Source organism: Pan troglodytes, chromosome 2 (genome assembly GCF_028858775.2).
Source record: "Pan troglodytes isolate AG18354 chromosome 2, NHGRI_mPanTro3-v2.0_pri, whole genome shotgun sequence".
In the NCBI taxonomy this organism is placed as follows: domain Eukaryota; kingdom Metazoa; phylum Chordata; class Mammalia; order Primates; family Hominidae; genus Pan; species Pan troglodytes.
Window position 1 is genome coordinate 154,521,793 of NC_086015.1, and position 25,342 is coordinate 154,547,134.

Sequence of the window (25,342 nt, forward strand, 5' to 3'; positions counted from 1 at the left end):
AATGGAATCAAAACCTGTTATCGTGGATGAAGATAAATGAAAATAATCAAAGGTGAAAACTTTTTTGGAGTGAATAAATCTATAATAGGTATTACTTAGTGTTTACTTGTGTCTTAAGGAAATAATGTGTACGTACTAGTTGATTTTCCTTATGTTTTTACAGAAAAACAAATGGGTGTTTAACTTAAAAATCAAGAGTTGGGTATCAAAATTATATTTTTTGTATTTTCCTATCTGCTTCCTAACCATACAAAAACAGACACCTACAATTTTAATTTTTTTTTTTCATTCTGCTTTGGGTGGATTAAGTATGTTACGGAAAAGTAGCTAGTCCTAGGGAAGGTGTTTGAATAACAATTAGCCAACTTAATAATGGCCTAATCTTTTAAGAATTTGCAGATTTACAAACAATCCTTCATTTAGTTTTGACTCTCTCTGTGCTGTTTTATACTTCCCCATTGATTTAGCATTTGAAGCCAGTTTCTTTTCTTTTCTTCTTCTTTTTTTTTTTTTTTTTGAAACCAGTTTGTTGTATTTTGAGCAGAAGGGTTATGCTATGCAGACTTTAGTTTGGGAGATTTGTTCTTGTGTTGACCTTTTTGCCATTTTTCATGATGATTCATAAATAATAAATGAGGTACTGCTCATAATTTGACATTTTACTGCCAGAACAACTAACTGTTAAGTACTAAAGGCATCAGTCAAAGGGAGAAGCATCTCTTGTGGCCCCCATAAAAGTATGTTGAGCAAAGAACTTTGCTGCAAGTACTGAGGATTATCACCCCAAATTACCAGTGATGTGTATAAAATCTTAGTAGGGAGCTTATTCTGACAGATATTTGACAGGCTTCTGTTATAAGAATAAAGACCTTTTAAAAAAAAGGGAGGGCCCTACTGTGAAAGGGTTATCATAGGCCCTTCTAAGTGCGAAGAAGGGCTTGTGAGGGGCCTATGAAATTTTCCTGTATAATGAAGCATCTTTAACTTTATGTGTGATGGTGTTAAGTAGGAAATAAGGTGATGTCCCTTCACTACAGTAGGTGGCCCCCTTTTTCTCCTGAAGCGGGCTTGGGATAGGATGCACTTTTTCCTTTCCCAATACCTCTGTAAGCAACGTGCCCGGGACGGTAGCCTAACAGCTGGCTTGGAGTGTTTCAGTGTTTCGTTGGCTGGCAGCACAAATTTAGTATAGTAACAAAAAAGTTAACGCAAGGCAGCCTTTATGCGTTAGTCTTAAAGTATATTATGCCAGTCTCAAGTTGGGACTTGTGAAAGCTGGTCTTACCTAACATTCCAAAAGGGAAGTAATACATGTTTAGTCATGAAAAAAGTGTAACACTTTGATGCAAAGAGCAGCTAACAGCCAGCCCATAGCTTTATTATTGTTCACATAATCGAAAGGTAAACCAGCATAATTTTTTTCCTGCTGGTTTTTATAGCAAGTCTCACATTTCATAAAAGCCCCGGGAATCTTTATAGCGATAATTTCCTTTCCAGTTCATTGGAAAATCCTGTTAAATGCAGAGCACTCTTTTATTAATTTTGTTTAGCCATTACAAACCCCAAATTTATTTTAAATACAGAACATCCAGGGGTGTGTGTGTGTGTGTGTGTGTGTGTGTGTGTGTGTGTGTGTGTGTGTGTCGGCCACCAGAAAACTTTAAAAAATTTTGTTTTTATACTAGGGTGATTTTTTTCCTTCTAACATTATTTTTAAAGGTATTAAGACTACAAACAGATTGAAAGAATTGTTCAACTAGATTTCATCTAGATTTATAAATTGTTACTGTTTTTCACATATACTCTTCCCCACCCCAACATATTTACTGACGACAGTAAAATGTCAGATTATGAGCAGTACCTCATTTATTATTTATGAATCATCATGAAAAATGGCAAAATCTGCATAGCATAACTCTTTACTCAAAATACAACAAACTGGCAACAAACTAAACCAAACATATTTGGTTTAGTCACAGAAATTCAAATGCGGATTCCCGTAATCTTACTGATTTTTCAAAATATATTCTTAAAGAGACAGGGGCGCTCAAGGAGAAAAAGTGTCACATCTTCGAAGGAATTAAAATAGGTAAGATTACTCATAAGCCTTTCTCAGTCCTGAAATGAACTCTTTATTCTGTTTTCTTGTGTTTTTGATATGAGACATTGAGCAAATGTATTACCAAGGCTTACCTTGGTTTCTAGTGGTTTCTCCATGGCATCTGACTTTTTCCTCCCTTCTTTCTTTGGCTTTTCTGCATTGGTGTGGACCTGGGGACAGTGTTTCCTCCCAGTGTTGGTAGGCATAGTATTTGTGTTATAATCTCATTTTTCTGTATCACTAATCTCAGATGTATCTGTTTCTTCTTAAGGAAAATGCACATATAAAGGGCGTCATAGTCCTTTATAGTACACTAACTCGTTATTACAAAACAAAGACAAGCAGGGATCTAATTGCAACATAGCTCAAGGTGATCTCTCTTGAATGCCCGTGTTGGTCTTTTCCATGTGGCTGGAACACGCAACAAGGATTATAGTAAAACCTTTGCCCAAGTCTTACTGTTCCATCTCTGTACACAAGTCTTTCTAATTGTGGCTCACATCCAGTAGCTGAGAACTTGTGCTGAGTATAATTATTATAAGCCCTTTAATAGTCAGTCCTTTGACAAGATTGGTATCATTGGGTCCCTATGCTTGAATTACTGTGTTTAATCTGTCATTTGAAATTATTTGTATCTATCAGGTCTGCTTTACGCGAAACACCTTTTTCTGATATGAGAACTTCATTTGATTAAAGGGAAGGGGGATGGTTTGGAGATTGAGTCTGGAGATAAGGCTGCATCTCTGACTGTTGTCCTTTTACTGATACTCCTTCCTATGCTGGGCAACTTAATCTATCTCCTTGCTTTGTAAATCTTGCTTGTGCGAGAGGCAGTGTCCGGCTGTGACAAGACTAGTGATTGGGGTCAGGTAAACTCCAATTTGGAACATCTCTACTTAGCAGCTTTTTTTACTTTGGGCAAAGCATATCTTCTTCTGAAAATGAGCATGGCAATGCCTGCCATGTAGGGTTGTAAAGCTTAAATGAGGTAATCTATTCAGGATAAATACATACAGTGTAGTTCCACAGTGTTTGGAACTTGGTTGGCATTTAAGGGTACAGGAGCACTTTGTCTTTTGTCAGAAGGCGAAGGGAAAGCAAGTGAATGAATGGGGTGTCTGATGCATGGTGGAGTTGGAATGATACGCCTCAGCTTAGAAGTTAAGGTACATCCATAATTTTGGTTGCTTTTAGAAAGCTTCTGATTTCCTATTAGTGACAAACTGATGATTGCTTGAAATGCTTTCTATAATCTTTTTTGACAGTTTTTTTCTCCTGTAAAGAAGGAAGTTTGGACTTCTTTATTCCAGACTATCTGAAATTGTGGGCATCTATAAAAGCTGAGGTTAGAATATATGGGGAGAGAAGGGAGGTCGTCTCAGTAGGGTTACTGTGTTCAGGATAAAGCTTCATTCATTCACAGTTTGGGCATTTTTGGACTTAGGAAACTCAGTTGTACAGTTAAATAGAATAAAAAAAGACTTAAAGACCAGTGACATTATGTGTATATATGACACAAAGTCAATACATAAAGCTAATATTTTAAAAAAAAACCCAAAGCTATGAAAGCCTTCAGGAATACATTAGATACAATTAAGATCAACACCAGTAAGTAAAGTCATATACACACATTTAACGTTTAAACTGAAGTTCAAAAATAAAGGTGGACATTCTATTATTATGCCTCAGGATGTTATATTTGTCAGTTTGAGTTGTATTACAAGAGTGGCAAAAGTTCACATGCTGAGTAAGTTATGTAATTTTTAAAGAACTAGTTTACTTCCTTAAGTCTTAAATTTAATTTCCTTTCTCTTTCATATTATCTTGCCTTTTTCTTTCCCTTTTATCACTCCCCCCAATTGTCTCAACTTCCATTCCTACCATTTTCTCTTAGTGTCCCCATCTCTCCTTTCCTCTGACTTCCTTTCTTCCCATCTTATTTTTTTCTTTAAGGACTTCATATTAGAATGAGAATGGAGGCAAGGAAGCAGAAACCCAGGTTACATGGATATTGAAAATATTGATACACCCAGTTTCTGACCAAGGCTGAGTTCTCTGGCCTGTGTGGTTGCACCCAACTGTTTGATTTGTACTTCTCTGTTAGCTATTTCACATGGAACATGTTCACTATGCACATCATAGCATGGAAAGGAATTATTCTACATGATCATAGAAATCCCTGGGAAAAGCCTAACTAATATAAAAGCTGATTTGTTTCTCCCTGGAAGTCTTTTGAGGCAGGGTCTTGCTCTGTCATCCAGGCTGGAGTGCAGTGGTGTGATCATGGCCCACTGCAACCTCAACCTCCTGGACTCAAGTGATTCTCCCACTTTTGCCTCCCGAGTTGCTGGGACTACAGGTGCATGCCACCAGGCCCAGCTAATTTTTTTTTTTTTTTTTTTTTTTTTTGTAGAGTTGCGGTTTTACCATGTTGTCCAGGCTGGTCTCAAACTCCTGGGCTCAAGCAATTCACCTGCCTTGGCCTCCCAAAATGCTGGGATTATAGGTGTGAGCTACTGCATCTGGCGCCCCACGGAACTCTTTTAAACTGACTTATCCATTATGGGAAGATAAGGGTTGCTTCTACTTCCTCACTTCCCATTCACAAACTGGAGCTCACCCCACCTCCACCTCAGAGTTATCGTTGACCTTATAGTTGTAGATTCATCACTTTTGACTAAATTTAGAGTGTATAATTCTGTTGGCTATCTCTTCCTCCTTGAATCTCTCTTGTTCCTTGGTATTCAGTACACTGGACTTCCTGATTCTCCTTTTATACTAACACTACCCGCTCCTCCCAGTTCCAAGGCATCATCCCCTGTTCCTCTTCTGTCTGTTGTGACCATGAGACCTGTGTAGTATGGCCTCTGGGGTTCTCATCTCATTCCTTTTTCTCTCCCTGCCTCAAAAAAGATTATTCCCTAGACCTCTAATCTTAGTCCTATTTTTGGAGCCTGGGTCCATATTTTGACCCAGCTGTGGGCTCTTTGACCCTAGCTCTTTCACTGATACCTCAAATGGAACATACCCCAAATCCACTTCTGTGATGATGACCTAGCAAATCGTTCAAGCTAACGATCCTGAGAGAAATCAACCCTCAATTGGAGGAGAAGGGGGTGGAGGCATTATGGATCCCATTGCTAATATATTTTACATGTTAACCACATGTTTTACATAGAGTCCCCCACTTTCAATGGTCTTGGACTCTGAACTTAAAACCTCTCTCCCTGAGAATGTCTGGAAGGTCCATGTCAGATGTTTTCCCCATCATTCTTGCCTGCATACATGGAAGGCCTCTTTAATTGACCTGGCCTCACTGGCTCTTCCTTCAGTCTAGAATCATCCTATAGTTGGTCAATTGATTTTCCTAAAGCACAGCCCAGAACATGTGGTTCTTCACCTTAGAAACCTTCAGCGACTCATTAGTGAAGACTACATATCCCAGTACAGTGCTTGGCTGTACAGTCCTGCATCTCTGTCCCAAATGTATTCCCTATGTCATGTGCTGCAGGCTCAGGCCCCCTGCAACCCTCACGCTCCAACCACAGCACAGTTCCACCCCTACCTGAGCCTGCCTTGAAACTGCTCATTGTGCCGCAGGGTTCCCTTTTGAATGCTCTGTTTTCTTCAAGTTCCAGTTCAAATTTCCATCTCCTGTGAACCCTTCTTCATTTTCTCCATGTGGAATTAATTGCCTATTCCTTTGAACTTCTGTGGTGTGTCTCTCACACCTCTTATCACATCTTGAGTCATTATAATCTGTGTTCCTTACCAGTGTTCACCTTCTAGAGATGCAAAAGGCCCTGTACCCAAGTTGATGATGAAGGAATGACTGGCTAAATGAACAAATGAATCCACTATTGGGGAGTTTACTCCCCCTGAGCTCTCAAGTGCTGGAGGGACCCCTGAAGTAATTGTAGGTGCCACTATTGCACCATTCATACCCCTGAGGTTGTTGAAGCACATTCGTGTTGAGACTTCTCTCTTCCCCTCTAAGAAGCCTCCTCATTCTCCCTAGTGGGGCCTTTGAGGAATTCTGCTAAGTCTGACAGGACAGAGAGGCGGTGACCAGAGCAGTTGAGGTGCTGGTCTTGAGACCACCTGCCTGGGTTTCAGTCCCAGCTCTGCCCCATTTGTTGGTGAGTGATGTGCACCGTGGGCAAGGTGTATGTTTACTTTGTGCTTCAGTTTTGTTCCTATTTTTAACTAGAGAGCCTAGTAGTATTTGTCTCTTAAGATTGTAGTAAGAATTAGAAAGATGATAATCTTTGTAAAGAGCCTGGCACACAGCAGGCATTCAGGAAATGAGTGTGAGCTTCTTGGGTAAGGTCCTGGGAAGTTCTTGTTAGCCTCTAGGTCGGGGCTTATTACCTGGCAGCATCTGGGCTGGTTACTACCCACACAGAAACGTATCATTTTTATGGGGTCAGGGAGCATGGGGGTGGCTACGGAAGTTTTGTAAATAACAGGAAATATAGCATGGGAGACTGGAATTGTGAATTCACTTGAGAAAATTAGACCTGAGGTTGTAAATACAGTTGTTAAGAATATGGGCTTAGAAGCCACGTCTCAATTAAAGCCCCATTCCTGCAGATGGCAAGCTCTGTGACCTCATGCAAGTTACTTAGCCTTTCTGTTTCTCAACTTCTTGATCTCTAAAATGAAGATAATAAGCATTTCATAGCCTGCCTGGGATTATTAAAGGAGACAGATGTGCTGCTTTTGTTGTTTTGGTGGTTCTAGCAATCTGTATTTGGAGAATCTCTCCAGCCGATTCCGGTAGCCACTAAAATTTGCAAACTAATATGGCACATGTGTTCTGTATTCATATTTCCTACATTTGGTTTCTATGTAAAATTTCAAATATTGAGATGTCTTTCTGGGTGCTTCAAATGATTTGTAAATTCTGCACTTAGTAGGGCTACTGTCTTCTAAGTATGTTTTTTCTTAAATAATAGATAATACTGACTTTGGGTTTTTTTGCTCTGGATATTCTGTTAATATCTGTGTGAACTTTGATCTGTTAATTTGCTGAAGGAATACAGTTTATGTCGGGGTAAGAGTTAAGTATTTTAGAAAGAATACCTTGGAAAGTTATGAAAGGCAAAAGCTTTTAAATGGATATGGAATGTAAGAAATAATGGGATTAATAAGATTGAATGATTGTTTTATAAGTTATGACATAATGACTTTATCTACCTTTTGGCTTCCATGAATTGAGAATTCTCACTCCTTCTCTGCCTCATCCTTTCCACTTTACAGTTATCTTCCTTGGTTTCTCAAGAATTCTTCCGAGTGTGGGAACTTCACTCCCTTCAACCCCTCTCTTTTCTTGAAGGTTATTGGGAAGATCTTATCCTATTTATTTGTACAAGTAATTACATTTTAACTTTTGACAAAAGCCTTTGTATTCTGAGCTCACATATTCTATCAGTCCAAAGCTATTATTTTCTTTTATTCTTTTTGGTGTATCATTTATGACTATATTGTAGCATCTTGTTTTTTTTTTTAATATTTTAGAACTTAGTATTTGTGATTGCTAGTTTAGGAAGTTCTTCATTTTGTGAAAGTGATTTTAAGATCTCTCTACTATGCCTCTTCACCAAGTTCTTGATGTAATAGATTATTTTATTCTACAGATCAGGCACTCTGCCTTTGAGTGGAATATTATAATGGAATGAAGTATTTGTATTTATGGATGACAGATTTGGTCTTGGAATTTATCTTGAAAGGTCTTTCCTAAAAATTGTATACTTTAGGTGTACCCACATTAAGTAGAGATTGAAAATGTCATTAGAGGCAAAATACATAGGTTACCCCACCAGACATACCTGGCTGTTTAACAAGGGTAGCTTGGATGCAGTTATTTACAAGATTATAGTCTACTTGTGATTGTGTAATGTACTCAGTAGAGGTAATATGGATTTAGTGGCATCCCTAATAGTAATGATTATTTAATTCTTTTATCGGAGAGAATGAAGATCAGACATCAAGAGTACTTTCTAAAGGTGTTTGTTATATTCACAGTTACAAATTTTACTTAACCATTATCAACAGTGCATAGCTAAAGGATTTTGTCAATAGCTTTAAAACTTTGGATTTGGCTATTCCATGATCCTCCTGTTGTCATGATCATTCACTAGTGACCCCAGGAGCACCACAATTTTCAGGCCCTACATACATGTTATAGGAGAGTGGACAGAGCTTGAGCTTTCATTTCAAGAAATTTATGTTGTCTTTGGATAATAAAAACATCAATGAGAATTGGCTTCCCTTTTGCTTCTCTAATACATAAAATAAACCAAATGGGCTTTATTTTATCAAACATTTATTGATTGCACAATGAAACAATCTCTCCTTTCAGATATATACATCAGTTACTAAAAGAGTAGATACAAAGGTCAGGAAGTAATTACAATGCAATGTGATAAGTTTAATAATATAGGTGTGACAACATACAGAGAAGGGGGTGATTGGGTTTGAGGTGATGGTGGGATATTGGCCAGGTAATATTTCATGGACCAAGTGATGACAACATAGGGTTTCACAGATGGATAAGAGTCTTCCAAGTGTACCAGGGGGAAATATACATGTGTGGTGCCAAAACGGAGTATGGCATTTTCTGAAAGTTAGAAATTTATACAAGAGTATAAAGTTCAAGAGATGGATAAGTAGCTAGGAGGTAAGGCCAGAAAGGTAGGCAAGTTCTAGGGCCTTTGAGGCCATGGAAGAAAACGTGGGCTTCACCTTATGATGGTCGTGTTGGAGCTCGTGGCACATTCACAGAGCTTAACTACTCCTTTGTGTATTTTTTCTAGAAGATCTAGACTCTTATCCATCATTTCAGAAAGCCACATTTTACTTTTTTGAATCATAAAAGGATGCAAGAAAAAATACCAAGGTAAATAAATACAAGCAGGGTCACCATCCTTTGAAAAATCTCCCAATATGGATGTTACTGATTGTGGGTCAGCAATTACGTCTTTGTATGTATCAAGAATAGCAATTCTATTTAAAACATCTGTAGACCATGGACTGTAGGTCGTATTTTGGGAGATACCAAGAAAATCTGGCATGTCTGTCTCTCAAGAAGCTTTAACATTTTTAGCGGATGCAGTCAAGAATATAGCTAACTAGAAAAGGGGGATCTGCATTGAGAACCCTATCACACACCCAAACAGTAGAAGTATTTATTTTTAATGAGGAGGGTGGGGCAGGGGCATAGGAGTTGTGGTCCGGGAAGGCATTGCTGAGTAGGTGCCATGTTTAACCATCATTAGAGTATTTGCTGGACAGAAGGAGAATTCCAAAGAATAGTTAACACAGCATTCTCACACTTGAATTGTACACACTTAAGGTGTAAGCAAAGTGGCTTAATAATGGTGCTTGTGCCTCCTATGGTATATTATTGTAATGTGAAAGAGGCTGTTTGTAATTGTAAGGAGAAAATCCTTTACCCAGGATTTCAGAGGTCTTGCTGACCCACTTCAGTTCCTCAGACTCTTCAAGTCTGCATCCCTTTCAACCCCTGGCTGCAGTTTTCAGCAATGGACTTCAAGAGTTGGGCTTTTTTTTTTTTTTCTTTCAGCACATATCTACATTTAAGGGGCACAAAAGCAGTAGTGTTGTGTGAATTGTGGAAAAGAATGTGAGAAGATGTTTGGAGGGGAGGTTTGTAGGGATATACGTTTCTCCTTAGTCTTTTCCAAAATGTTAAAGTGAAATGCTCTTGAAATTAAAAAAAAAAAAAAAAAGAAATAATGACCTCTAGTGGCCATTTGTATCCTGTTGCATTCTCTTAGTAATGGTTCGTTCAGCTTATGAATAGATCTATGTGGATTTAAATTTTATATAATCTTTTCTGTACACCAGGATAATAAAATGTAAGAGAGCATTTGTTCCAATCTTTTTTTCTTGGTTAAATTTGATTTCCACATTATCTACGGAAGTCTCATCAATAAATAGAAGTTAAACCCTATGTACAGTTGTCAGCCTAAGGTTATATTGTCTGTCTGACTGCTATGATTTTCTTGGCTTGATGCTGTGGTCTTTCTCCCTTGTATACATGGTAGCTTTTCTGTGAATTTTTTACATAAGAATATGTATATTAGCGGATCCATACAAATGTTAGTTGCTGCCAAAAAGAGAGTTGTTTCTTTAGCAATAAACAGTTGATTTTGCAGTCTACAGTCAGTCTTATTGTTGGTTTGACTGTGAGTATATGGAACTCTGGCAAAATGAAATGGAGCAAAACACACAAAGAAGACAGCCACGACAACAAATACTTTGCCTTCCAGCTTTTTGTTGTTTTTTCTGTCCTTACTTTTGGACTTTCTATAAGAATCATATACTTTTTTTGCAATAACCACATAAAACACAAGCATTAGGACAAAAACAGTCCAGAAAATAAACTGGCATATGTTATTTACCATTTGATGCCATTTCAGCCCCAGAGGCCCCTTTAAGGAAGCACACTTTTTCACAGACGATGGTGTTGCTTCCTTGTTGCTCAAGATCATATTTGGCAGGGAGATGAAGAACAAAAAGAACCAGATGAAGATTGAGACCGTTTTTGCAAAAACAGTTTTTTTTAGAAAAATATTTCTCAAAGGTCTGATGATCTTGAGGAATCTGTCAAAGGCTATGAGCCCTAACAGCACGATGCCCACATACATGGTCTCATAAAATATCACCGAAGAAAAACGACACACAAAAGCTCTGAGCTGCCAGGGTGCCAGGTGTGAGTCAGAGAGGATTTTGAAAGGAAGCATGAGTGTCATTATCAAGTCGGCCACCAAAGTGTTTTTGAGGTAGATGATGAAGGTGGAGGAGCTGGGGATGTGAACAAACACCCACAGAGCCAAAGTATTCAGCAGGATGCCGGTCAAGAAAACCACTGTGTAGAGGGCTGGGAATACCAGCTGTACTATCCGAGTGTCTCTGGGGCACCGCTCAGATCTGTTGAAGCCTTGCATCACTGTGGTGTTCATTGCTTCCAGTGTCACCTGTTACCAATAAACATATATACAAACAAAAGAAAACAAAAAGCCCTTCATGATTTTCAAATGCTATTTTTTAAAAACAGACTTTATGTTTATAGCATATTAACATCCTGCATTTATCCAACACTTTCAATAGATGTGTTGAGAAGGAAAATACTGTTTTCTGGCTAGAATTTTCAAAGCATATAATACATTTTTGGTACTTTTAACAGTACCATTACTTTCACATCCTTGTGAAATCCAAATAACAGGTTCTACCTCATTCACAGGTGCTACTGTTAGCCGTAAAACAAAACACTGTTTAAGAGATAATAATACATTATTATTACTAATACATCAGATTGCTGTAAATTATGTAATTTCTTATGCTCATAAACTATGGTTTGTAGAATATTAACTTTAAAACACCTTTTTTCCCTTAAGCATATTCTATCTTTTATATAAGCAAGCACACTCATAATAAAAATTGAAATTCACCTTTGGGAGGATACTCAGTTCTCTCTGTCTTCTTATGGCGGCAGTCATTAGTTCAGCCTACAAATGAGCATGTGAAGCAAATGTTCTGCTTTCTTATAGTGGATTTCCTTCCTTATTTTTACTTATGTAATGTGACCCATTAGAACCTCTTCATATTTAGACCTTTGGGACATTTGCTAATACTCTATTTTAGTTCAAACTTTCATACTGTTAATCTGTGACTTGAATAAAGAAGCTTATTTGCAATTATCTTTAAATTTCTTCATAACTTTCTTGAAGTTTATCTTCTTGATCTGCATATTCAGTGAACTTTTTGAGTGCCTCTTGTATATAGTGGAAAGTAGAAAGATGAAGAAAATAGTCCCAAATTACAATCAAGTAGGAGAATAAGACTACCTAAAATCAGACAGAATAATCTTCTGTATCCTTGTAAACTGGATTTTCCAGTAATTTGTGTTCAGGAAGACGGTATGTTTATTTTTGTAGATATTTGACTTAGTCTTCTGGTTTGGGGATCTCTGAGAGTTAACATGATGTTTTCTGAGAGGTGAAGACTATTAGATCCAGATTTTTGGAGTTAGAATCCCAGTTCCACCAATTAATTGGGATTAGATTATAGATAAATGATTCAACAGCTCTGTGTCTCAATTTCCTCATCTGTGTAATGGGTTTGAAAATAGTATCTAACACACTGTGTTATTAAGAATGAATTGATTGCCTGGAATAGTGCTTGACATATAGGAGGCACTAAAAAATGTTAGCCACTTTTAGTGGCTTTTAGTCCCATTGCCATGGGAATGAATTGCAAATCCAGATAGAGATATTATACTCTTTCACTTAGTAGAGGGCCATTTTTGGAAATCTTTTTTGTATTTGGTGTATTTCGAGTGCAGAGGACTTCAGGAATTTCATCAATCAACATTGGGCCAATAACTGTGCATTTTTTTCCTTTAATTCTCTTCAAGTTTGAAAGATGTAATGGTGCTTTTGCATAGAGAAAGTTGTTGTCCATGGCAGAAATCTACTTGCCAGGTAGGCATAGGAAAAGCGGAAATTAGGAGATCTTACGGAGGATGTGGAGTTCATGGTGAGTTTCATTTCATGTTTCTTGCCACAAGTGTTACCATGGAGTTAGACGAGACTAGTGTTAGTTGATCACAAAGTTTTGGGTGACTTGGCTTTGAATTCTGAGAAGAAAAATTTAATATCCCCCTGGACATTTTAAAATATGAGGCAATACAATGTCTAATAGTTTTGATTAGACTACCCAATAATGGCACAGTTTGAAAAATTTCTCTTTGACTGAAATAAATTAATCCTTGGGAGTATAGATTCAAGATTTCATTAATAGAACATACATGTATGTCTTAAACATAAATGTATATCTTTTTGTTTGCTTCAGCAGAGGAAAAAAAATCCTTTATTTCTTAAGTAGAGAAATTTAACCTACAAAATTAATTGTAAATTTTCCTATAGCCCCAAATCCATAATCTAAAGGAAGATCTGGAATAGTTTTTCTTTAAGCAAGATAAATTCTGTGCAGGATAATTTCATAATCTGAAAACTGGAAATCACTTCTTGGTCAAATTTCAAAACACTGAAGTGTGGGAAACTTTCCAAAGAGGAACTGACTTACAGTGCCTGTTTCTAGAGTTATGGAAATAGATTCTCTTAAATGTGGTAGATGTCAAAGTGTTTGACTATAGTAAATATCCAATAGATCATTCATTTCTATGTGTTTGTGCTTCTTATGTATTAGCTGAATTTTCCTTAGTTTACAGCAGCACTATTGCCTGCTGGGGAGGCCTTTTGCCCTTGAAGACACAGCTGAGAAGCTGCTCAGCAGAATGTTTAGGCGCCAGAGTGCCTGGGCTCAATTCCTTTTTCCAATTCTTTCTTTTCTTATGACCTTAGGCAAGCTGCTTATGCCCACTATGAAATGGTTGCCTTATCTTTACAATAAAAATAAATAATAGTATTTGCTTTACAGTGTTGTTAAAAGAATAAAATGAGTGAACATTCACCAATGCTTAGAATAATGTCTGTCATGTGGTAGGTATCATGTAGGTTTCTTGTTAAATGAAATTGAAAGAAAATTGGAATGTTGTGCATACATATGGTGATGTCTCACGAAAGGAGAGAAGAATCAAAGAAGATACAGTGAAAGATCCCAGAGGCTAGGAGCCTATCAAATGGGAATAAACTAAACATTTAAGATCCTATAGGGCTCTAAGGAAATGTAGTTAAAAATCAGTAAAGTCACACTAGCTATACTGTTTTAAGTGATTATATTATCTTATTTAATCCTTAACAATCCCCAGAGATTGGTCCCATTTTTAGAGTTGAGAAAAAAGGAAATGCAGAAGTTAAGCCATTTTCCCCAAATCATGCAACCCAAATCTGCCGTAAAGCCACACAGTTGGTCTGGTTCCAGAGCCCATGCTTGGAACCTGCCTCACTCTCTTGCCTCCGATTAAGCCATAGATAGGGTGACAGTGGAATTGTTTGCCAAATTCTGGAGTTCTTGAGCTGAAAGTTCCTGATGTGTGAGAAGGAAACAATCAGCCACAATGTTTAATGGACTTGTGAAACTTTATGCCAATGTAAATTGAGTGAAAGCAGTGTGATCAGAAGGGATACAAAGAAGATAAAATGAAAAGTCACAGAAATCAGTCTCTAGCCAGATAGGAATAAACTACTATTTCCATTTGTAGTCTCATTTGGGATTTCTCAGTTGGATCAAAATCGACAGTCCAAGGCCCAGTAGCATATAAATAATATGTGAAAAGATGAGGAAGTATTTGTTTTCATTTGGGATGAAAATTGAAGTAGGAACTCCTATACTTCTATACTCTTAGAAAAGACTTTTACTTCCCATCAAAGTATACCATGGTACTTTCTCAGATTATGTGAAATTGTTTTAAAAATTCCATACAAGAGTAACTAAAAGTGGTAAACTAAAAGTGGTAATAATAAGCTGAAATAAGTTATACTTTTTATTAATGTAACAATCTATTTTTCTGAGTAAGAACAATAGTAGAAAATATCTACATGTAGCTAGAGATAGGCAATAAATTCACTGCTATTTGGAACATTTAATATTTCACACTATGTTTAAAAATTGAAATACAAACATATATAGTAGAAAGTGAAAGTTAATACATATACATACCAATATATGTGTACAAATATATTTACATTTATTTATGTATTGGATTTTTGTTTCATTCCATGTTAGTACATGTAGACTGACCTGATTTTTTTTTTAACTTTATTTTAGGTTCAGGGGTACATGTGCAGGTTTGTTACATAGGTAAATTGTGTTTTGTAGGGGTTTGGTATACAGATTATTTTGTCACCCAGGTGATAAGCATAGTACCGGATAGGTAGTTTTTCAGTCCTTACCCTCCTCCCACCCACTACCCTCAATGTAGGCCCTGGTGTTTGTTGTTTCCTTCTTTGTGTCCATATGAATTCAATGTTTAGCTCCCACTTATAAGTGACAACATCTGGTATTTGGTTTCCTGTTCCTGTGTTAGTTTGCTTAGAATAATGGCCTCCAGCTTCATCCATGTTGTTGCAAAGGACACGATCTCTTTCTTTTGTGTGGCTGCATAGTATTTCATGGTGTATATGTACCACATTTTCTTTATCCAGTATACCAATGATGAGAATTTAGGTTGCTTCTGTGTCTTTGCTTTTGTGAATAGTGCTGTGATGAACATGCACATGCATGTGTCTCTATGATAGAATAACGCCTATTCCTTTATGTATATACCCAGTCATGGGATTGCTGGGTTGAACGGTAATTCTGTTTTAAGTCCTTTGAGAAAAGCCAAACTGCTTTCCACAGTGGCTGAACTAATTTACTTTCCCACCAGTAGTGTGTAAGTGTTCCCTTCTCTCCACAACCTCACCAGTATCTGTTATTTTTTGACTTTTAAGTAATAGCCATTTTAACTGGTGTGAGATGATGTCTCATTGTGGTTTTGATCTGCATTTCTCTAACAACATGCCAATCAAATTTAAAATCAGTTATGCTACATAAATTTACCATAGTTAAGCTGCGACTGATGGGCATGTAGTTAGTTTACGATAATAGTTTTTCTCTATTAAAAACAATGCTATAGAGCATGTATGTGTCCATATATTTTTGAGCATTTTTTCTAGCATGTTTGTAGGAAGTTTCCTAGAAGAAGGATTATTGGCTCAGTCCTTCTAGGAAAAAGTTATTTGTCAAAATGTTAAATAATATTTTCAAATAGTTTTCCAGAAAGATTGTACCAATTTATTGTTCAATTAAGAGTGGGATTCTTGGCCAGGCATGGTGGCTCACACCTGTAATCCTAGCACTTTAGGAGGCCAAGGTGGGTGGATCATGAGGTCAGGAGTTCAAGACCAGCCTGACCAAGATGGTGAAAACCCGTCTCTACTAAAAATACGAAAATTAGCCAGGCATGGTGGCGGGTGCCTGTAATCCCAGCTACTCAGGAGGCTGAGGCAGAGAATTGCTTGTACCCGGGAGGCGGAGGTTGCAGTGAGCCGACATCATGTCACTGCACTCCAGCCTGGGTGACAGAACAAGACTCTATCTCAAAAAAAAGAAAAAAAACTTTTAAATTAATTTGAAATCTATAAGTGAAAAAGCCATGTTATATAAATATAAATTTATTTCCTTATTGGTGATGTTATGTGTTTTTTCTTTCTTTTTTTTTTTTTTTTTTTTTTTGCCATTTCTATTTCTCCTGGAAATTGCCTTTTCATGCTCTTGCCCCATTTAAAAAAAAAAAGGCGATTTCTCACTACCTATTGATTATGAAGTGCATTTCCACATCTTTAGTTCCCACTGGCAGTATTGTAATCACACCTTGAGTGTTGGCAGTGAACAGTGATCAGATGTCTTCAGTGCAAAATGATTGAAACACCAGGTACAAAAAGAGAGTTGTGGTTTTTTTTTGTAAAAGGTTTTTTTCCGCCTGTTTTTAAAGTACTGGTCCAGGGGGAAGCAGTCTTCTTTTTTAATTTTTATTTGTTTATTTATTTAGAGATGGAGTCTCACTCTGTTGCCCAGGCTGGAGTGCAGTGGCTCAATCTCGGCTCACTGCAACCTCGTGTGTTCAAGCGGTTCTCCTGCCTCAGCCTCCTGAGTAGCTGGGACTACAGGTGCCCACCACCACGCCCAGCTAATTTTAATTTTTTTACTAGAGACAGGGCTTCACCATGTTGGCCAGGCTGGTCTCAAACTCCTGGCCTCAGGTGATCTACCTGCCTTGGCCTCCCAAAGTACTGGGATTACAGGTGTGAGCCACTGCACCAGGTCCCCCAGTCTTCTTTTTTTTAATAGAGCCAGTTAGAAAATACTTAGGTTTTGTGAGCCATGCAGTCTACATCATAGCAACTCAGCTCTGTCGTAGCATGAAAGCAGCCATGGATAAAACCTGAATAGTTGTGTTCCAATAAAACCTTATTTATGGATATTGAAATTCGAATTTCATATAAATTTCATTTGGCATGAAATTTTATTCATTTGATTTTTTTCCTCACAAACATTTGAAAAGGGGTACACGTGATATTTCATGTAAGTATACAATGTGTAATGGTCAAATCAGGGTAACTGGGATATCCATCACCTCAGGCATTCATTTCTTTCTGTTAGGAACCCACTCTTTGAGTTACTTTGAAATATACAATACAGTATTTTTAACTATAGTCACCCTATTGTGCTATGGAACACTAGATATTATTCCTTCTCACTAACTGTATTTTTGTACTCATTTACCAGTCCCTCTTTATCTCCTCCTTCCCCATGACTCTCTGCTAACTGTCATTCTACTCCCATAAATATGTACAGTTATTATGTATCCATAACAATTAAAAACAAAAATGAAAACAAAACATTCCTAAATCCCAAGCTGTACAAAAATAGGCAGTGGGCTGCGATTTGGCCTGTGGGCTATAGTTTGCCAACACCTGCTTCAGACCTTTTCTGTAAGAAACCACTGAGAAAAACTGTCAATAACCAATACCTTTAGGACTTGTAAGCCACTGAGGCTATGGGCAAGACTACATTTTGTTGTCTCATCTTTTGAACTTTTCACATCTGGACCTGAGTCTACAGAATTTGGCTTCATTTAAAAAAATAAAACTTACTGTGAAATGTGGGGTTAATATATATTAATATGCCAAAAGCTAGAGATAATGGCATGTTTTATGTATAATGATCACTCCATAAATACTAACTCTCACACTGTTTTGAATGGGTTTAGTTTGATGTAGTATATGATGTCTAAGGTCTCTGAATAAAGATATCCCAGCAAAGTGTGATTTTAGAGTTTTATGTAAAATTTCCATGGCATATATACATACCCATAAAACATAGGTAATTTCAAATACTTTCAGTTACTTTTACTAAAATACCATATTACTATTAGCATTTCTGTTTATTTCATCTCTTGTGGAAATTGTCATCTCAGTGACAAAGATTTTCGGGGTAGTTTGTGTCCACTCTGTAGTCTCCCAACATCTGACCTCCATGACACTGTGAAGTAGTCAATTTCAGTCCATGCTCTACCCCAACTTGAATGGGTGGAGGGATGAGTCTGCCTTTCATTTTTGTTATATGCAAAAGAAGAAGGTTAGATTAGTTGATCTCTAGATTGTCTTCTACCTCAAATATCCTGGTATTCCTATAGAATATGTAAATTTATGCATATGATTTTAGAGTGAACCGTACTAGTCTACATAGCAGAAATTATTACTGCTGTTTATCCCAGCAGTATATAGGTTATATACTATATGAACTGTCTCTGTATCTCCACTGACACTGAGTGCTCACTTTTAGTGGTGCCGGAGAAAGAAATGTGGCTGGTTGGAAATGAATACCACTTAGTAGTTAAATGAGTTCAGCTTCGTACTGAAATAGAACTCAGCAGAGGTTGTAGAGGGTTTCAATAAAAGTGATTATTATTAAAGTTCAGTGAACTTTATACAACAATACACCCTTTTATTTCTTCTGGCATTATATTTAGGTATTGATGTCTGTTCCTCCTTCTGTTTGAGAGTCACCTCTGAGGATCATAAAAAATTGAGATAAGTGATGTAAACTTCCACATGTGTTATATGTTTTGTTTATGTTAAAATAGCGAATATGCCTTGTGTAGAATTAGACTGCATGTTATAAGTCTGACCTGTTTTATCATTTACATTTGAACTTATTGAAATGAGAAGTCATCTTCAGAAGAGACTTTGCACAATAACATGTAATAAAGGTGTTGGCATTAATTCTTTCTTAAATGGATTTGATGTAGTTGTATATGGTATGGTGAGTCATGGTATCTAATATCTTTGAACAAAGAATTTACAACAAAGAATGATTTAGAGTTTAATGTAAATTTTGTATTTTATACACACCAATACAAACAAGTAATTACAAACAGATCAATCACTTTCCTCTCAGTAGTTATGCTGTGCAACTTTGTAATCATATTTAATTAATTTTTTTCACTAAGGTAAAATGTTCATTAACCTAATTAGCAGCTATTTTCTAGAAGCTAATTAATAAAGGTAAGTGTCAATGATGGTATTATTGAAGTTGTAAAAAATTAGTAAAACTAGTTTCTCTAGAATTAAGGAAATATTTCTATATTTTTTAGTATTAGAATGTCATAAAAGTAAGTCTCCTTATTTTAATGACTTCGATATTTCTTCTCTTTATTGTAAAGGTCTTCTTTAAATCTTTTATCTTCTAAATAAACATAAAAAATTAAGTCCAATCAAATACAGTTTCAATTAGTTTAAATCCCTTAGGTTTTTGCTAATAATGAAAAGTTAATAGTTATTATTCTTTGTGTATCCCACTTACTTAAATTTTTATAAGTATCCCAATAGGTCAGGATTTGGTTAGGGGACTAGGATATATATACATTTTAACTATCATTTTTGGTAAGAAGATTATATCCAATTGATCGTTCTTCCTTAGTTGATTATGAAAAAATAAAATTGTGAACGATAATGTATTTTAAAAATTACAGTAAATATTATATGATTACTCATTTTGGCAAAACTCTGCAAAACATGAATTCTGTGTAGTTTTGCATGCAGCATGACAATTGGATGTCGTTTGTTTTGCTACTAATACAGCTACAGTTTAGATTAGTTTTCTATATTTTAAGATAGCTTTTCATACTGGAAAGGTAAATGAAAATTGCTTTTGTAATCTTCTGTTTCTTAAGAGTCATTATTATTAACTTAGTTGCTTCTTCGTCAGTTAATATTTTTACTTAGCGCTTTGCTTTAACGAGTTCGGAACACAAAGAGATTGAAATATTTCCTTAGTTAATTTGTTTACATTGGAGTCTCTTCATTTGGGTCACCACCATCCTGTTCTTTTTTCCTATTGTCCTGGGACAGAGATGTTGCAGAATTGGGGCACTTCAGCATACTTATCAAGGAATTTCTGAAGGACTTGCAAAGGAAAAAATAGATGAACGGATCCAGGCATGCATTTAAGGAAGTTAACCATAGAGTGCTCTCTTTCACATAGAACAGAGTATTTTCAGCGGTGCAGTCAAAGACATCCCGGGTTTGGCTCAGGGTGTAAGGAATTCGGGCAAAATGGAAAGGAACAAAACAAATAAAGAATACAGCAATGATAATGAAAACTTTGACGTTCACCTTTTTCCTGGGGACTTTACCTACACCCCTCGTTCTTACATATGACCGGTACAGTTCTTTTGTAATGAGTGTATAACATACAGTAACAATTAAGAAATTAATCCAGAAAATGACTTGACAGATGTAATTTACTATTTCATGCCAGACTAGACCGAACTCTGATTTAAGGAAAGAGCATTTCTTCACATTCTTGTCTCTCGGCTGCCTGTTGGTCAGAATCATGTTAGGCAAAGAGAGTAAGAACATGAATGCCCAGATGACAACAGAGAGAATCTTAGCCCCCAAGAGATTTTTGGGGTTGGATGTTTTAAATGGCCTGGTGGTCTTCTGGTAGCGATCGATAGTTATCAGTCCCAGGAATGAAATACTGATATACATTGTGAAATAAAATATGACGGAGGTAACTTGACACACAAAAGTTCTCAGTGGTCCTGTTCCCAGTTTGGCATCACTAAGAATTTTGAATGGAAAAGTCAGAATCATGAGAAGATCAGAAATGACTGTGTTCTTAAGAAAAATAATGAAGTTTGATTTACTCCGGATTTGAAAGAAAATCCTCATCGCCAGGCCATTTGTGATAAGTCCAACAAAAAACAGGACAGTGTAGAGCAGTGGGAAGAGGACCTGGGTGATTTTGTAGTCTCTGGTGCACAGACTGGTGTTCCCAGGCGCAGAGGTGAGGTTGTCGACGGCTTGCATTTCTTGTTGGTTACCTAGAGAACAAAAGAGAGGATGGTTATTTTCAGCCTAAGGTAGTTATTATTGCTGTTATCTCTGTGTGTAACTTTTTTGGACACAGCCTCCTCTAAAAGTTGAGGTTTCTCATCTTCATTGTAGTAGTTAGTATGAACACAGAAAACTGAATCCCAAAATATTTCATCGCATCAAATATTGCATCTCTGCTGAAGAGAAATGATCTGAAGTACAATATGTGAAGTTATAGATGCTTAGTATTTTTTTATTTGTTGAATGTTTGCCTCTTAAAGCACATTTTGTCTTAGAGCTCACTCATATTTATATGCAAAAGCTAGAAGAGAAATAATGGGGCTGTGCTTTACTCTTCTCTAGCTTCCCCTCCATGCCTTTTAGCTTTTTGGTTTCTATTCACAGTCACTTTCCCCCCCAACGTCCTTATTTCTGAGCTTCTTTTACTGTAGTACCGTCAAAACAGTTGAGAGAGAAATTATGGATAATTGCCTGTTAGAATCCTAAAGTAATAAAAAGGGGGAAGAAATTGATGTAAAATTACTCTTGGGAAACTTATTAAATAAAATACTGAATCAGTAAAAAAAAAAAAAAGCTGACCTTTTTTCTTTATATTTGGAAGATATTCCTGCCTCTATATTGCTCACTCATTCAAAGATTGGCCTCACAGAGATTCATTATTCTGCTTCAAATATTTTAACCCATGTGTATCTTATTTCCAACTTTTCTCAGTGTTTTGAAGTTGCTGCATACATTTTCTTGAATATCATTCAGTATAAATTTTAAAACTAAAAAAAAAAATAAGAGTCAGAAATGGCCTGTGTATATATGGTCATGAGTTGGCATTCCTCAAAACAGGGCATACTTTCCAGATTTATGGAGTGTGTAATGGTAGCTAAAATAAAATATAGGTTATTACCACAATAGGCAGCTATAATGAAAACTAACAAGTGACTTGAATATGCTATATGGCATCTACATCTTAGGAATTTGAAATGACGTTTGTAATCTTTTTATTTCACCAGAGATAAATGAAATTGATTCTATATAAAATATTCTTAATCAGAGATATATTGAAAGTACAAATAACAAATTTTAAAAAATAACTTTCGTGTAAAAGATATTTAGATAAATGAATGTAGCACTTAAATTCCCCAAAATGTCCATGGAATTCCTTTCTGTCCTTAATTATGGAAGGAAAGCGATTAAGAATCATGTTGTCACAGTATGGCTTCAATTTTCAGCATCTCCTCACCTATTTAGCGCTTTAAAATAATGCTAAACAAAACCTAATGTTTTCCAATACAAGATCACTGATTTTAACCTTTCCTTCTACTGCTGTGTGGTCTTAGTTCATCCCTGACAGTTTTGGAAATTCGACTTAGTGAATATACATTTTGTGTAGTCTGTAAGATATTTAACAAGTATTCTTGACATTGAGAATTTCAGCTCCCTTTATCTGTATTTAAATCTCATTTTATACTTGAGGCAAAGTAACTAAGACCATTTATATTTTATTTCTATGCTTTGTATAATTTTTCTTAATGAAGAGGCTAATTAACAATTGTCTCTGACATCACTAGACTTCTATTTTAATTGTAATTTTTATTCCAAATACATGCTTGCATTGATAGTTATTAAGGTTTACAATTTTAAGAGAAACTTGGAAAAAATGTACACACATATCAGAGTGTAAATACATATATTTGTCAAGTACTTGTAGAAATAACATTACCTGATAACTGTTGATTCTGGAGGGTTTGAATGTATCCAGTAAGTAGTAGTTATTGCAACCTGCAGAGTGGCATCTGGTATTTTCCTTTTAATGTCTTAGTTTAGTTGCCAAACCTCTTTGTGATAGAGGATTTCCTGAGTTTTCATCAGTAAAGTCTTGAGTGCTCTAGAGAGAAATAGAAGGAGAGAAAAAGAGGGCTTCACAATCAGAGATCGTCTTCAAACACTGGACTCAAAGCTATGCAGACACTGAATTTCTATCTGTCCTCTTTTAGGACTTCTGCTTTTATTTCCCAGGAAATGTGGGATGAGGATGGCTGAGAAGTCATCTTTTAAAAAGCAATTTAAAATCTTGCGGCTTTTTACTGAAACCTGCTATAGAGTTGATGATTTATAACTTCGAGTTATGGTTATTTTCTATGCAAATGATAAATCCAAGTTGAGATCAAGCCTTCGAAGTCTGCTTCCTGGAGAAGATTTTAAGCTTGCTTTCTTGGGTGGTTAATTTATCTGAAATATATTGTGTACAACACTGGGTGATGTATTTTCTTCTAACAAGTAATTATGTTAACTCAAAATGCGTGCTGGCTAGGGATGTTAAGTCTCTGGCCCTTTGTTTTTCCCTTGGTTAATAATGTCATTATTTTAAACCTGTGTTTGATTAACTCCTTTGTAGGTGAAACAGCTTCCTTCTATTATAAATTAGCAGATTCCAAAATTACATTAGAAAAGTGATTGTATCCATTGCCAGGCTTATTATATACTGTGTTGTTCATGCTTTTCTTGAATAGAATTTAAATATAAACAATTTTTTTTTGTTGTTTCTTTACCTAACTTTGAGTTTTTGGGAAAATATAACATTAAATTAAGGCATCCTTGTATCACAATTATTTACAGTTATTTAACTTTGAAACCAGAAGGGCAAAAAATATGTTAGGGGTGAGATTGAAGGGCAAAGTGTTTTGCTGCTTTAACTTTTTTTTTTTAATTTTATTATTATTTAAGTTTTAGGGTACATGTGCACAATGTGCAGGTTAGTTACATATGTATACATGTGCCATGCTGGTGTGCTGCACCCATTAACTCGTCATTTAGCATTAGGTATATCTCCTAAAGCTATCCCTCCCCCCTCCCCCCACCCCACAACAGTCCCCAGAGTGTAGTGTTTCCCTTTCTGTGTCCATGTGTTCTCATTGTTCAATTCCCACCTATGAGTGAGAATATGTGGTGTTTGGTTTTTTGTTCTTGCGATAGTTTACTGAGAATGATGATTTCTAATTTCATCCATGTCCCTACAAAAGACATGAACTCATCGTTTTTTATGGCTGCATAGTATTCCATGGTGTATATGTGCCACATTTTCTTAATCCAGTCTATCATTGTTGTACATTTGGGTTGGTTCCAAGTCTTTGCTATTATGAATAGTGCCGCAATAAACATACGTGTGCATGTGTCTTTATAGCAGCATGATTTATAATCCTTTGGGTATATACCCAGTAATGGGATGGCTGGGTTAAATGGTATTTCTAGTTCTAGATCCCTGAGGAATCACCACACTGACTTCCACAATGGTTGAACTAGTTTACAGTCCCACCAACAGTGTAAAAGTGTTCCTATTTCTCCACATCCTCTCCAACACCTGTGTTGCTTTAACTTTATGTAAATATTGCTTTGCAGAAACACACCTCCCTGGTGTCTCAAACTGCAGTGTCCTTCTGTTATCAGTGGGAATCATTTGTGTTGGTGCCTTTGCTGTGAACACGTTTTGGTTTTTTCTTCTGCGTTTTGAGTATTTGTCTATGTCTTTACATGTTAAATATCTTCATTGGTTTTCACAGTGCAGAGCAGCAGCTCTGCATCACTTGGGAACTTGCTAGAAATGCACATTTTTGGGCACCAATCTAGCTGAGTGAATCAAAAACTCTGGGGTGCCCCACCCTGCATCTGTATTTTAGTGAGCCTTCCATTGATGCTTGGTACACTCAAATGTGAGGACCACTGATTTAAATGGAATAAGAATTTTGTTGCCATTTAGAACTTGAAGCTATTAATATCAGTCACTTCAGACACATAATAATCCCCAAATGTTGGTCATCTTAAAGGGATTAGTTTGATATTAAACTCTTGGAAAGGGTTGTATTGTTATTTTTAAATACGACTATTGTAAACAAATCTTAGCCTTCCTTATTTGTTGGAGTCTCAAAATTTTAAAAAGAGCTTTTATGCTGTATGTACTTCAAATAATAATTGTCAATATTTAATTTCTTACACTGTCATGAATTAACTCACTTTATTAATAATCTCAACTATTCTCTGAAGTACGCGTATCATCCTCATTCTCTGGATGAGGGGAACTGAAGAGCAGAGCAGTGAAGTTAGATGGAGACCCCATTCTGACCTGTGCTGTCTAGTTAGCCTTAGAATCTGTATTTGTGTATTTCTGTACCTGAGAATCTTCCCTATCACACCCTCTCCTCAACCCCTCTCCCACTAAGAGGCCCCAGTAGTGAGAAGTGAATCTCGTGTGGGATGGTTGTACGTCTTGCAATAAAATAAGGACCATACTCTCCTTTACAGCAAATTGTAAATGCTAAAGGATGTTTATGATGCTTTTTCTAAGACCATCAAATGAAACAAGGCTTATTCAAGA

The 25,342-nt window shown here is 36.4% G+C and overlaps 3 protein-coding genes across 16 annotated transcripts in view; 1 reads left to right on the plus strand and 2 right to left on the minus strand.

Moving 5' to 3' along the window:
• MED12L (mediator complex subunit 12L) overlaps positions 1 to 25,342 on the plus strand; it is a 346,021-nt gene that overhangs the window by 230,920 nt on the left and 89,759 nt on the right. The gene's annotated exons all lie outside the window — the stretch shown is intronic.
• P2RY13 (purinergic receptor P2Y13) lies at positions 8,413 to 11,649 on the minus strand. Its single transcript, XM_001145323.5, has 2 exons — positions 11,581 to 11,649; positions 8,413 to 11,106 (listed from the first exon to the last, which is right to left on the minus strand). Exons 1-2 carry the CDS (start codon positions 11,626 to 11,628, stop codon positions 10,090 to 10,092), a joined length of 1,065 nt encoding a protein of 354 aa, XP_001145323.2. The 5' UTR covers positions 11,629 to 11,649; the 3' UTR covers positions 8,413 to 10,089.
• The window catches only part of P2RY12 (purinergic receptor P2Y12), a 47,487-nt gene continuing 41,093 nt past the window's right edge, over positions 18,949 to 25,342 (minus strand). The window contains exons 2-3 of the mRNA XM_003310054.5: positions 22,694 to 22,858; positions 18,949 to 20,966 (exon numbers count right to left, since the gene is read on the minus strand). Of these exons, the coding sequence (XP_003310102.1) occupies positions 19,924 to 20,952 (1,029 nt within the window). The 5' untranslated portion in view covers positions 20,953 to 20,966; positions 22,694 to 22,858 and the 3' untranslated portion in view covers positions 18,949 to 19,923. The remainder of the gene's footprint in view (positions 20,967 to 22,693; positions 22,859 to 25,342) is intronic.